The sequence below is a fragment of the Mastigoproctus giganteus genome, chromosome 2 (genome assembly GCF_048544385.1).
Source record: "Mastigoproctus giganteus isolate SK-2022 chromosome 2, ASM4854438v1, whole genome shotgun sequence".
In the NCBI taxonomy this organism is placed as follows: Eukaryota; Metazoa; Arthropoda; class Arachnida; order Uropygi; family Thelyphonidae; genus Mastigoproctus; species Mastigoproctus giganteus.
Genome location: NC_143576.1, coordinates 152,415,612 through 152,428,500, shown reverse-complemented (window position 1 = coordinate 152,428,500; position 12,889 = coordinate 152,415,612). Strand labels below are relative to the sequence as shown.

General features: G+C 35.7%; 1 protein-coding gene across 2 annotated transcripts in view; it reads left to right on the top strand.

Moving 5' to 3' along the window:
• LOC150089667 (casein kinase I) overlaps window positions 1–12,889 on the top strand; it is a 187,411-nt gene that overhangs the window by 111,893 nt on the left and 62,629 nt on the right. For both annotated transcript variants that reach the window (XM_090389586.1, XM_090389587.1), the window contains exon 5: window positions 10,740–10,879. In XM_090389586.1, the coding sequence (XP_090245712.1) occupies window positions 10,740–10,879 (140 nt within the window). The remainder of the gene's footprint in view (window positions 1–10,739; window positions 10,880–12,889) is intronic.

Here is a 12,889-nt window from a genome sequence, read left to right as displayed (position 1 = left end):
AATATTCTCACCTCTAGTACTTTCTCTACCATGCTGGTACAAATAATAATCATCTAGTTTATTTTAAAAAAAGGTTTTCCTCATTGTGAGTTTCCCTCCCACTTATTCCAATCAATCTGGGCCAGATTAAAGTCATCCATAATAAGACTTTCATGCTTGCTTGCCCATTCCATCTGCATGTAGAGACTTGCCATAATCTTCACTATCTTCTGGTCTGTAGATTATCTCACTCTCATTATACCTTTGCTTCCAACTAACTTGCACCACACAGATTCTTTGCTGGCAGACGTAACTTCAGACTTAGCAAAAACTCTTTTTTGCGCTTAGGCCACTTTTGATAAAGAAGCATGAACCCTCCACCCCTTCTATCTTCTCTATCTTTCTTAAATACATTATACATGCCATAGTGAAACCCATCATTCCTATATCCAGGTGGCACTACGTTTGATTTAGCCCTATTATATCAGTATTAGTTGTCCTAACCAGGAGTTCAAATTCAGCCCTTTTATTGACAACGTTCCTGACATTACTGTAGACACAGTTATGGCTAAGTAATCTTCTATAGTTTATTACCCTAACACACCCCCTTGAAGTTATTTAGGTTTGTATCCCAGGCTTTATCATCCCTCTCATTTGAAACATTGCTACCCTCAGAACATCTTATCAACATTGGCTGTTGTGGCAACAAACAAGAATTATTGAGGTGAGTGCAAGCAATACTTTGACCCATATTATCAGATAAATGCTGTTCGAAATTACCCTTTCCCCCTAACTAGCAGTTTCCTGAAACTTTAGGGTATTCTCAATCTGGGCCATGCTGATAAAAATTCCTCCCCCAAAGCCTTGCAGATTCCCTCAAGCCTTATTCTGACCTAACTTGCAGCATTTTTTCAGCATAACCCTATTTTTATCCAATAGTATGTCAGGTCGTGTATGTTTAATATCGTTAGATGAATAATATGCTCTCTTTACTTCCCTTAAAATCTGACAATCTGTTGGTAACATCATCAGTTGTTGCTCCTGGCAAACACTGGTTCTGAATCGCCTATCTTTATTACAAAAAAGTTAACCCGCTTCCATGACAATAGTCTCCCCATAAAACTAGATCACCTTCAACCACAGCAGTCTACACATAACTACAGGCAACTCTCATATAACACGGTAGTTAGGTTCCTATAAAATGTGTTGTGCAAAACCATGTTATACGGGACTAAGAAAAAGTACAAAAAGGGGGTGTTACGTTCCAAAAGCTAACAATACACTATTTTGTTAACAAAACTACGCCATTCTAGATTTCATATATTATCTACTCTCTTTAAAAAATCAGTAATCTGGGTTTGTTTGCTTTTACTTGATAAATCTTTGTGAATTTCATCATATGGAACTAAGCATTTTTGTAGCTATCTTTTGAACTTTAGTCTCCTTTCATTCAAGAATCTGCATTCAAAAAATAAGATTCTAATTGCTCGGCTAACTTTATGCCTTCCTGTATGCTTTTTACTGTAAAATTTGGAAGTTTAGAATTTTCATCTGTGTTATCATCCTCTGAATTGATTTGGTTTTACCTCCGATGCCATTTCCACCAAATCTGCTTTGCCAGCCTCTTCTTCCACCAGTAATTTTTGAACGCCTTCAGTAATCATATCTTTTTTTAATTTTTTTAGGAACATATGCAACTAAGGCCATGTTACTCTGTGTGTATTGTCTATAAATTGAGTGTGTCCTGGGGTTGATTTTCTGTTTTTCTGAACAAAAAACCTGAGTTTCCGGGATAAAAAACCATCCTACCCTCTCCTGAGCCTGGCTAACTCAGCCACTTTTTGAAAAAAAAACCATAAAAATTCCTCCCATCATTGACGGGATTCAAACTCAGGTCTTTTCCACCCAGTGTGTAGCAAGGAGGGCGATTCTATCAACTGTGCTACCAACAAGGACTTCCGTAGTCATATCATCAAAACCTTCCCCTCCTACCTATTATCGCACCAATTCTGTTTTATGCGTTCGGCTATATTTCCTGAATGAACTGACTCTGGCCATACATTTTTCCACATGCATTTAACATTGACCGTTTTACTTCTTTCAGCGATAAAGCTATTATTCTGATTCAGACCACAACTGAGAAATATTTCCATGCCTCCATTACTTCAATAGATCAGAATCAATTTTTTCCAAAATCCATTGTAACAATTTTCTGATGTAATGAGTTTTAAAGGTGGATATAATGCCTTCATCTAATGGCTGAATGAAAGAAGTTGTATTAACCTAGTACAACTGTGGTGGTAGGAACATAACTTCAACATTTAGATGACTTAAATCTTTTGGATGGGCTGGTGTGCTATCCAATAGTAATAAAAGTTTGAAATCTAGATTTTTCCACAAGTTCAACAAGCACAGAACTTAATACAGGGATTTCTCAACAAAATAAAATACTGGGATTTCTCAATCATTTTTTTTTTACTAGCAAGTCAACAGCAGGGATTCAAAAAGAGTGGAAATGTTGAAAAATTAATCCAACATAATAGCAGGATCCCCCCCCCCCGCACAAAAGCTCAAAAATATCCTGTTATGCGAGGTTTACCGAAATTCTTTAACCGTGTTAGAGCGAAACTGTGTTATATAAGTACTGTGTTGTGCGAGAATTGCTGCAATTTATCAATCATGTTGTAGAAGCTGTGTTATACGGGGGGTTGGCTGTATTGTTTTCTGGGATCTGAATCGGGGAGGCATCACTTGGCAGGTCACAAGATACTTGAGTCCTTGATGAGTTCCCAGTTACATTTGTTTCTTCAGTGACTCATTCTTCTTGTAATGAACCAAGTTCTAATCCAAGATCAGTACACTCCTTACATCAGTTGCAAAGAAAAGAATCTTCTACTAGACCAGCCTTAGAATATGTGCCACAGGCTATACAAGGGATGGCTCTGTCTTCTGACTTCATCAGTAATGCTGTTGTTCTCTAAAGGTCAGTTCTTTCTCCCACTCTTTTCCTCTTGTATATTAATGACCTTCCTCCATTGACTGGAAATCCAATAGCCATATAACATTAGCATTAGCTGATGCTGTTCTCTAAAGGTCAGTTCTTTCTCCCACTCTTTTCCTCTTGTATATTAATGACCTTCCTCCATTGACTGGAAATCCAATAGCCATATAACATTAGCATTAGCTGATGCTAATCTTATATGGATTAGATTTCCAGTCAGTGGAGGAAGGTCATTAATATACAAGAGGAAAAGAGTGGGAGAAAGAACTGACCTTTAGAGAACAACAGCATTACTGATGAAGTCAGAAGATAGAGCCATCCCTTGTATAGCCTGTGGCACGTATTCTGATTTACTGATGACAAGCACATTGCCTACCACATTCCAGTTGGAGAAATTTGCTCTGCACAAATAGCTTCAATTTCTTGAATGTGCATTACCAATTCCATAAATGCTGATCTCCAAGTAATTCTCCAGTGGAGAAAAGATAACTTAGTTGATTTCAATCCTTCTAAAACTCAGACTGGAAATCAGTGTCATCACTCTGATTTCTAGATAAGATCACATACGTCTATTAAGGATTACTCTAACTTCTAATATCTCTTGGCATAAGCACATCACAAATATTGCTGCTGCTTCATCTAAAAAACTAGGTTTTCCCTTTTGCTCCCTGTGTTACTTCGCTTTCAAACAGCTGTTCGCTCTGTAAAATTTGCAAATCCCCCCTAAAATGGAATATTGTTCCCACAACCCCCAGATCCTCTCTCAGGCTTCTAGAATCCATTCAAAACAGGGCAGTTCAGTTAATTGACTCATCTCAAAGACTTCACTCTCTGTCTCATAGACATTGTTTCTGCTGCATGCCTTTTCTGTAGATACTTCTATGGGCACTGTTCTTGTGAATTGACTTCTATAATTTCCATTCTCTCTTCCAAAATAATTCGAACACATGCCACAACCAGTCGCATCCTTTTCAAATTCAAGTCTAATATCAATAAGCATCTTCTTTCATCTTCTCAACCTTCATCCCATGCACTGTACTAAATATGAGACTAAAAATGAGAAACTAAAAAAAATCTTTAGTCCCTCAAGTCTACTGCATAAGCAGGAATAACATGTTGGGATTACTAGAAAGATTTTAAGATGGATTGCAAGGTAGAAGGTTATCATTAATGGATATTCTGCCCATTGGTGTAAAGTCAGAAGTGGGGTTCCCCAAGGATTGATTCTTGGACTACTATTGTTTTTGATTTTCATAAACAACATTGAAAAAGGGATAAAGGCTGGGATGTCAAAATTTGCAGATAACATAAAGATTGGGAGAGTCGTGAATGATCAGTGCTAAGCAACACTCCTGCAGAATGACTTGAACAGGCTTCAATTACATGATTAAAAAAGTGGCAGCTATGTTTTAATGCTAAAAAATGCAAGGTCTTGCACTTGGGAAATAGCAATCCCAATCCCACTGTATAAGGTAATTGTAATGCAGTTGGAATACTATGTTGAATTATGGGAACAACTCATCTGAAAAAAGACTTTGAGCTTCTCGAAAGGGTCCAAAGACAGGCAAATTGCATGGTGAAATTGGCAAAGGGGTGACTGTATGAGGAAAGACTTCAATTTTGTGAGCTGTAGAGCTTTACAAGCAGGCACCTTAGAGGGGATCTGATTGAGATTTACAGGGCTCTGAAAGGGTCAGTAAAATGAATGAAGGTTGAACTTTCAGCTGTCATAAAGAATTCCAAACTAGGGGCCATAAATTCAAATTACAGTGGAAGATTATTAGACCAGTTTGTAGGAAGTTTTCTCTAACCAGCGAGGTGTTGATTATTCCATGTTGCTTTTGTAGGTAGTTTGAGACTGACAGTTTCAAGCAATTTAAAAAATTTAAAGTTCAACTGAATAGTTTCCTACATGAGGAGGGCAGCACCTAATTGTATTTTCTTGTCAACATTTTTTTTTTTTTTTTACCTATAACAGCAAAAACCATTGGCTTCCTTGCACTATATGGCTAATACACTGGACTGGTTAATATATCATTGAGTTCTACGCATGAGGAGGGATGATAACATCAGGTCCATGGTGGCAGAATTGCCCGTTTTGTTAACTAGATTGGTTTTATTATTATTTATTGTTATTTTAGTATTAGTAATGGCCGCATGGTGCAAGAAAGCCTATGGCTTATGCTGCACCAGCCAAAAAAAAAAAAAAAAAAAAAATCTGACAAAACAATGATAAAAGCAAAAAAAATAATAATAATAAAATAAAATAAATAACTAAATAATAATAATTAATAAAAAAATAATAATAATAATAAAATAAATAAATAAATAATAATAATTAATCAAAAAAAAAAAAAAAGGAAATTAAACCTATCATCCTATGAACTTCCCTTACCCTAAAGTACTATCCAGATGACCTTTGAATTTCCCCAAACTGTTGGCCTCTACCACCCATGAAGGCAACTTATTCCAGTAATTTATAACTCGCTGACTAAAATAAAACTTCCTGCAGTCCAATCTAAACATTTCCCCCCGTAACTTGAATTTATGTCCCCTAGTTCTAGCATCATTTATAATCTTGAAAATTTTGTCCTCATTCATTTTACTGATGCCTCTCAGAGGCATCAGTAAAATGAATTTTTATTATTTATATTACATTATAGTTTATATTGTAATTTATCATGTATATATCATTAATCACTGTAATGATTTATAATTTTATGTTAATTTTAATAATTTAATTCTATTATTATTTATAATATAATATATTATACTTAAATATATATTTATTATTGTTTTTATTTTTTTTTTATATAGGTCTTGCCATCTGGATCTCAGATGGCCTGCTACCTTGTGGCAAAGCACTGTGATTAGTCAGTGAAAATCCAGGTGATTTTCTTCTGGCTGGTTGCTAAGTGGTGAGTCATGCACAACAACAATGCAGCACATTGCTAAACACAAGCCTGCACAGCACATATGACTGGTTGTGCAGGAATTTTAAAACACAGATACTGGCAAAATTTTAGGGTGATCCCAGGGAACTCCTAGGCAGAAATACATAGATAGCCAGGTTGATTTTTGCTTCAAGCAGGGGGTGAACACAAGTGAACATGGGGCGTATGTTGAATGACACATCACCTGGCTTGATTTCATTGCTCTTAATTTTTTACACCATATTTTGTGTGCTATTGAGCATGCTTGAGTTATCAGGAATGATTGGGGAGAGCATTTTCTACCCATATGGCAATAACTTGCCCTGAATTTTGCTGATGATGATAGGCTTGGAAAGGTCAAGCATCAACCCTGCTATATAAGCTTTGATGCTATCAAACATAAATGGCAGTTTGGTTTGGTTTTGTTTAGTTAGATGAATATCTATTTGTTTATTTTCTTTTCAGAGAGAAGTTGAGTTTAGTTCTGACTTTGTTTTGGACTGTTCTTTTGTGAACTTTTCAGCTTCCGGAGTAAGTTTCTTGATTCTCCAACATTACCTCCAAACTGGCATCATAATCCCCACTGTTCAAAACATCTGTTGAGTTCCCTTTATCTGCTTTAGTAATATTGACCAAATTGTCTTTTCTGAGTGATTATAACTGCATTGAGTTTCTGGGAGAGGTGGTTGTTTTTCCTTTATTCTTCCACAGTTGATCTGTGCTAAGCCTCCAAAACTTCCAGGTTGAGAGCTGCTTGACTGTCATCATGCATAAACTTAACTGTATTAGCATTAGTAGAGGCATACTGGTTCTGCCTTGAATTTATTTAAGCTGTCAACTCAGGTGAGTAATGTCGCCTCCTTAGCCAGGTGGGCAGGAGCAGCAGTGCATAGCACACACTTCTTGATTAGACCGGGGTTCGAGCCCGTCACCACCAAATACGGAGGATGCGGAGAGGTCAGGGAATGACCACCGCATATTCCCGGAGCAATATGGCCTTAGTTGCTAATGCTCCTAAAAAACCAAAAACAAAAACATCAGGTGAGTAATCTGAGCAAGAGAAAGAATCCCATCAGCATTGAGCTTGCTCAAACCATTCAAGGCCTTATACACCTCAATCAGATCACCTTGCAGGTGCCTAGTCTTCAGATGCTGCAATTTGCAGAACTTAAGCCTTTCTTGGTAACAGCAACCCTTTGTTCCATTCACCAATCTCATTATCCTTCACTGTACTTGTTCCAGCAGCTCTACATCTGCATGTAGGCCAAAAACTGCAGATGTGGTGTAGGTGCAAACTTCAGGCCCAGAACGAGAATTTCTAGCTTGTGCTGCAAATGTGGGTGGTCACTGAGATTGATGACTCTTGGAAATGCAGCAGTCATAGAGGAACTCCTTTTGAGATTCCCTTTGCAAAAAGGGAATGTGCATCCAGGAATTCAAAGCCCTCAACTTCTGGACTTCATGTTTCTGGTATATAGATCGAAGGTGATTTGCCCTCTGGGAGTAAATTGATATGATCCTATATACGAGGATCATATATGCACATAGAGTATGTTTAAATAAATAAAATTGTTAAATTAGTTTTTTATTTATTTATTATTTTTTTATTGTCGTTTATTCGAAAAAATGAGTTTAGGCTTAAGGTCATAACTTCTCTGGAACCAATCATCATTATAACATACGAGTCTGTGGTTCTGTATCCATTGTTTCCTTTATATTATTTTTCACACTTAAGGCATCAGTTAATGATGATATCAAGGGGCCCTGCTATATAAGCTTTGATGCTATCAAACATAAATGGCAGTTTGGTTTGGTTTTGTTTAGTTAGATGAATATCTATTTGTTTATTTTCTTTTCAGAGAGAAGTTGAGTTTAGTTCTGACTTTGTTTTGGACTGTTCTTTTGTGAACTTTTCAGCTTCCGGAGTAAGTTTCTTGATTCTCCAACATTACCTCCAAACTGGCATCATAATCCCCACTGTTCAAAACATCTGTTGAGTTCCCTTTATCTGCTTTAGTAATATTGACCAAATTGTCTTTTCTGAGTGATTATAACTGCATTGAGTTTCTGGGAGAGGTGGTTGTTTTTCCTTTATTCTTCCACAGTTGATCTGTGCTAAGCCTCCAAAACTTCCAGGTTGAGAGCTGCTTGACTGTCATCATGCATAAACTTAACTGTATTAGCATTAGTAGAGGCATACTGGTTCTGCCTTGAATTTATTTAAGCTGTCAACTCAGGTGAGTAATGTCGCCTCCTTAGCCAGGTGGGCAGGAGCAGCAGTGCATAGCACACACTTCTTGATTAGACCGGGGTTCGAGCCCGTCACCACCAAATACGGAGGATGCGGAGAGGTCAGGGAATGACCACCGCATATTCCCGGAGCAATATGGCCTTAGTTGCTAATGCTCCTAAAAAACCAAAAACAAAAACATCAGGTGAGTAATCTGAGCAAGAGAAAGAATCCCATCAGCATTGAGCTTGCTCAAACCATTCAAGGCCTTATACACCTCAATCAGATCACCTTGCAGGTGCCTAGTCTTCAGATGCTGCAATTTGCAGAACTTAAGCCTTTCTTGGTAACAGCAACCCTTTGTTCCATTCACCAATCTCATTATCCTTCACTGTACTTGTTCCAGCAGCTCTACATCTGCATGTAGGCCAAAAACTGCAGATGTGGTGTAGGTGCAAACTTCAGGCCCAGAACGAGAATTTCTAGCTTGTGCTGCAAATGTGGGTGGTCACTGAGATTGATGACTCTTGGAAATGCAGCAGTCATAGAGGAACTCCTTTTGAGATTCCCTTTGCAAAAAGGGAATGTGCATCCAGGAATTCAAAGCCCTCAACTTCTGGACTTCATGTTTCTGGTATATAGATCGAAGGTGATTTGCCCTCTGGGAGTAAATTGATATGATCCTATATACGAGGATCATATATGCACATAGAGTATGTTTAAATAAATAAAATTGTTAAATTAGTTTTTTATTTATTTATTATTTTTTTATTGTCGTTTATTCGAAAAAATGAGTTTAGGCTTAAGGTCATAACTTCTCTGGAACCAATCATCATTATAACATACGAGTCTGTGGTTCTGTATCCATTGTTTCCTTTATATTATTTTTCACACTTAAGGCATCAGTTAATGATGATATCAAGGGGCCCAGTGTATTTCATCAAAATCTACTACCTATAATTCGTTATAAATCCGCATCAAGTAATTGTATATTTGTTTTACCATGTTCTCAAGTGAAAATATTTATCCAAGTACTTTCCCTAGCTTTTATTTTAGTAAATAAAGACACATTTTAAAAACGTTTAGATGTTTCAGTAATTTTGATTTTATTGGGAAAAAAAAGTCGTTTAGTGTACTTGAAATAATCAAGAAAGAATTTTTCAGGTCTAAAATAAATCTTTTAGTTCATGCTTAGATTCTGTAGGCCATTATGTTTTTATAAATTTAAATCAATCAGTAAAAAGTAAAATAAATTCATTTAGTTTAGACTGTTTATCTTTCCTTTTTCTTGAGAGAACTAAACAGAATTTCAGCTTAATTTGAGTACAGTAATACCTCGACTTACGTTACCACGACTTACGCGAACTCAGAGTTACGCGGTTTTTCATTTTTTCATTTGGGGTATATCTAAAATTAGCTTATCAGTGATTTGGAAGTCAAATCATAAAGCTTGGGTGACAGTTTACGTTTTTGAGGACTGGTTTGGTCACCATTTCATACCCGAAGTCGAATGTTATTGCAAGTCTAAACAGATTCCATTTAAAGTGATGCTTCTTATTGACAATGCACCCGGTCACCCTCCTGCCACCCTAATTAATTTCGACCCACGTGTGAAAGTTGTGTTTTTGCCTCCAAACACAACCAGCTTGCTTCAACCGATGGACCAGGGAATTATCAAAACATTCAAGGCTTGCTACACGAGGCGTTCGTTTGCAAGTCTGAATGAAGCTATGAGACAAAATAGTGAGATATCTGTTAAAGACTTTTGGAAACAAAAGTCTTTAACAGATATCTCACTAAAATTCAATGTTTTAGATGCCGTAAGAATCATTGAAGAATCTTGGGATGAAATTCACAAAAAAACATTGAATGGTGTCTGGAAGTAACTTTGTCCATTTTTTTTTTTTCAAAACCGAGATGAAAACAACACCAGAATCTGATCTTGTCGCTCATGTGATAGAAGAAGTTGTTAATCTTGCCAGGCAATTAGATTTGGAAGTCAATTGTGATGATGTCAACGAACTGTTGGATTCACATAGTCAGGAGCTGACAATGAATGAGCTCATAGAGATGCGTGAGCAAAACATCACTGAAGTATCCGACACTTCAGACCCAGTTCCACCGGAAAAGCACATAAAGCACATGACAGTTGCAAGCTTGACAGAAGGTCTCAGCTCAATTAAAGAATGAGTTATATCTACAAAACAAGGAATAAAAAAATTATTAGCCTGCTACGAAGAAATTCTGCATGAAAAAAAGAAGGCGCTGTGTTGTCAGACGAATTTGTTAGATTTTATGAAGCCATCGACATAACTTTTTTACGTAACTCCTTTATTTTTTTAATACATATTTTGTATTAATATGTATAAAGAACTGCAATTTTATTAAATATTTTTCTTCTAAACTAGTGTTTTTGTTAGTCCTTGGTCCCAGTTAAACAAAATTTATATGTATTTATATGCAAAGTTGTACCCCGACTTACACGAATTCGACTTAAGCGATTTTCGTCGGACCCACCTATCGCATAACTTCGGGGTATTACTGTACATAAATCTTTTATCAGATTTACGAATAACGTTTTAAAATTATTTTTTAGCTTTTTCTTATTGACTTCGGCCTTGCCAAAAAATACAGAGATAATCGTACAAGACAGCACATTCCATATCGCGAAGACAAAAACCTGACAGGTACTGCCCGTTATGCTAGTATTAATGCTCACCTAGGTATCGAACAGAGGTAAGTCTGTTTGCTGTATCCTTCTAAATATTTAAAATTTATAGAAATTTAGTATACACATTCTTAACTTTTTTAAAATTTTAAGAATACAATATTTCCGATTATTTTTCTAATAAGATTAGAATTTCATTCCTAGAAACATCATCTAGCATAAAAAGGCTAAATGTTTAGTATTAATGCTAAGTGTTATAGTTTTTATTTACTTGTAACATAGCTGTATTCAGTTTTAAAATTGGACAAAAGTTACATAAAATTATGTACACAGCTGTCACTCGTGGGATTTTCTTATAGAATTTGTCTGATGGTGTACGTAAGCATTACTTTGTTGATTTAGGCACCAGCAGCATTTATAACAAGTTATACATCAGTTGAATGTTATAACTTCTTATAAATAATGTTATATTTTATTTTATAAATTGCTTTTTATTGTAGTGTAGTAGTAATCATAATTAATGTTAATTATAACTGATAGTTTATTATAGTCACTGATTAGTGTTAGAACTCTGTATATAAAATTGTATAAGATACCTCATAAATAATGTTTTATTGAATATATCACATCATAGCATTGTATGTTGTAATGTAATTTTAATTTAATTTTTTTAACCATAACAATAATTAACACTAGAGATGGTAATCATTATAGATTTTTTTATAATGTAATATAACATGGCATTGTATATTATAATGTAATTTTAATTTAATTTTTTTTAACTCTAACACTGATTAACATTGGACATGGTAAATATACTTTTACCATGAATTCTTGTTCTGATTACAGCATGTATTCAGAGCTCTTTCTTGAAAGATATAATAATACTAAACGTCCATTCATGTGTGTGTTAGGTGAAATGAGCGTGAGGAAAAATCATTCAAAAGAATTTCAGCATTAACTGACATAAGAGCAAACAGTTTACTGAATTAAAAAGGAGAAGAAAAGAAATTAGAAGGTAGGTTATTTAAATCACCAAATTCCATCTATGTCCCAAAAGTCGTATTGACAATTTTAACAAATGTGTAATGCAAAGAATCATCAATGAGTTTTATTCTGTAAAAAAAGGATTTCCTATGATAAAGCAAATTCTCAGAAAGCTAAATGAAGATAAAGGACTTAAATGCATTGAAAGAACTTTATGATAAATAGTTAAATGTTTAGGATTACAATGGAAGAAATATGCAACAAACAAAATTCTTCTAAAAGAAGTCTGATATTGCCAACTCACAAATTTCATATTTAAGGACCATTGCAAATATGTGGCAAGAAAATGTAAGATGGAACAGTGCGAAACCAGAAAGTAAAGGCTCTTGTTTAATTATTGCTCATGCTGGAGGGGAATAAAAGTTTTGCCTCTTAATGTTTTACTTTAGCTCAATAGAATTGACCAAATTTTGAATGCTATATAGAAGAAAAATTAAGCTCCAACATTCCCACAAAAAGTTATAGATAATCCCAGACTTGCAATCTTTTAGAAAGATTCCATTTGCCATTAAAAAAAATGTGATATGAAAGAATGGTTCCAAAAATTTTGTACCATATTAGTATTTGCATTAGTAGAGGCATACGATGCAAGAAAGCAAGCTTATGCAGCATCAGCCAAAAAAAAACCTGCTCCCATTTCATCCCTCCGTTAGTTCCAAATACCTGTCCAGCTCAGCCTTAAATTTATTTAGGCTATCAGCTTCCACAACCAAAGAGGAAGTCTGTTCCACAAATCAGCTACCCGCTGGCTAAAGGCAAACTTCCGCACATCTATCCTACAACTGTCTTTCCTCAATTTTAATTTATTCCCTCTCAGGTGATTATTCTGAGCAAGAGGAAGAATCCCATCAGCATTGAGCATGCTCAAACCATTTAAAACTTTATACACCTCTATCAGATCACCTCGCCGGTGCCTAGTCTCCAGACACTGTAATTTGCAAAACTTAAGCCTTTCTTCGTAAGAGCACCCCATTGTTCCATTCACTAATCTTGTTGCCCTTCTCTGTATACTCGTTCCAACAGCTCTACAT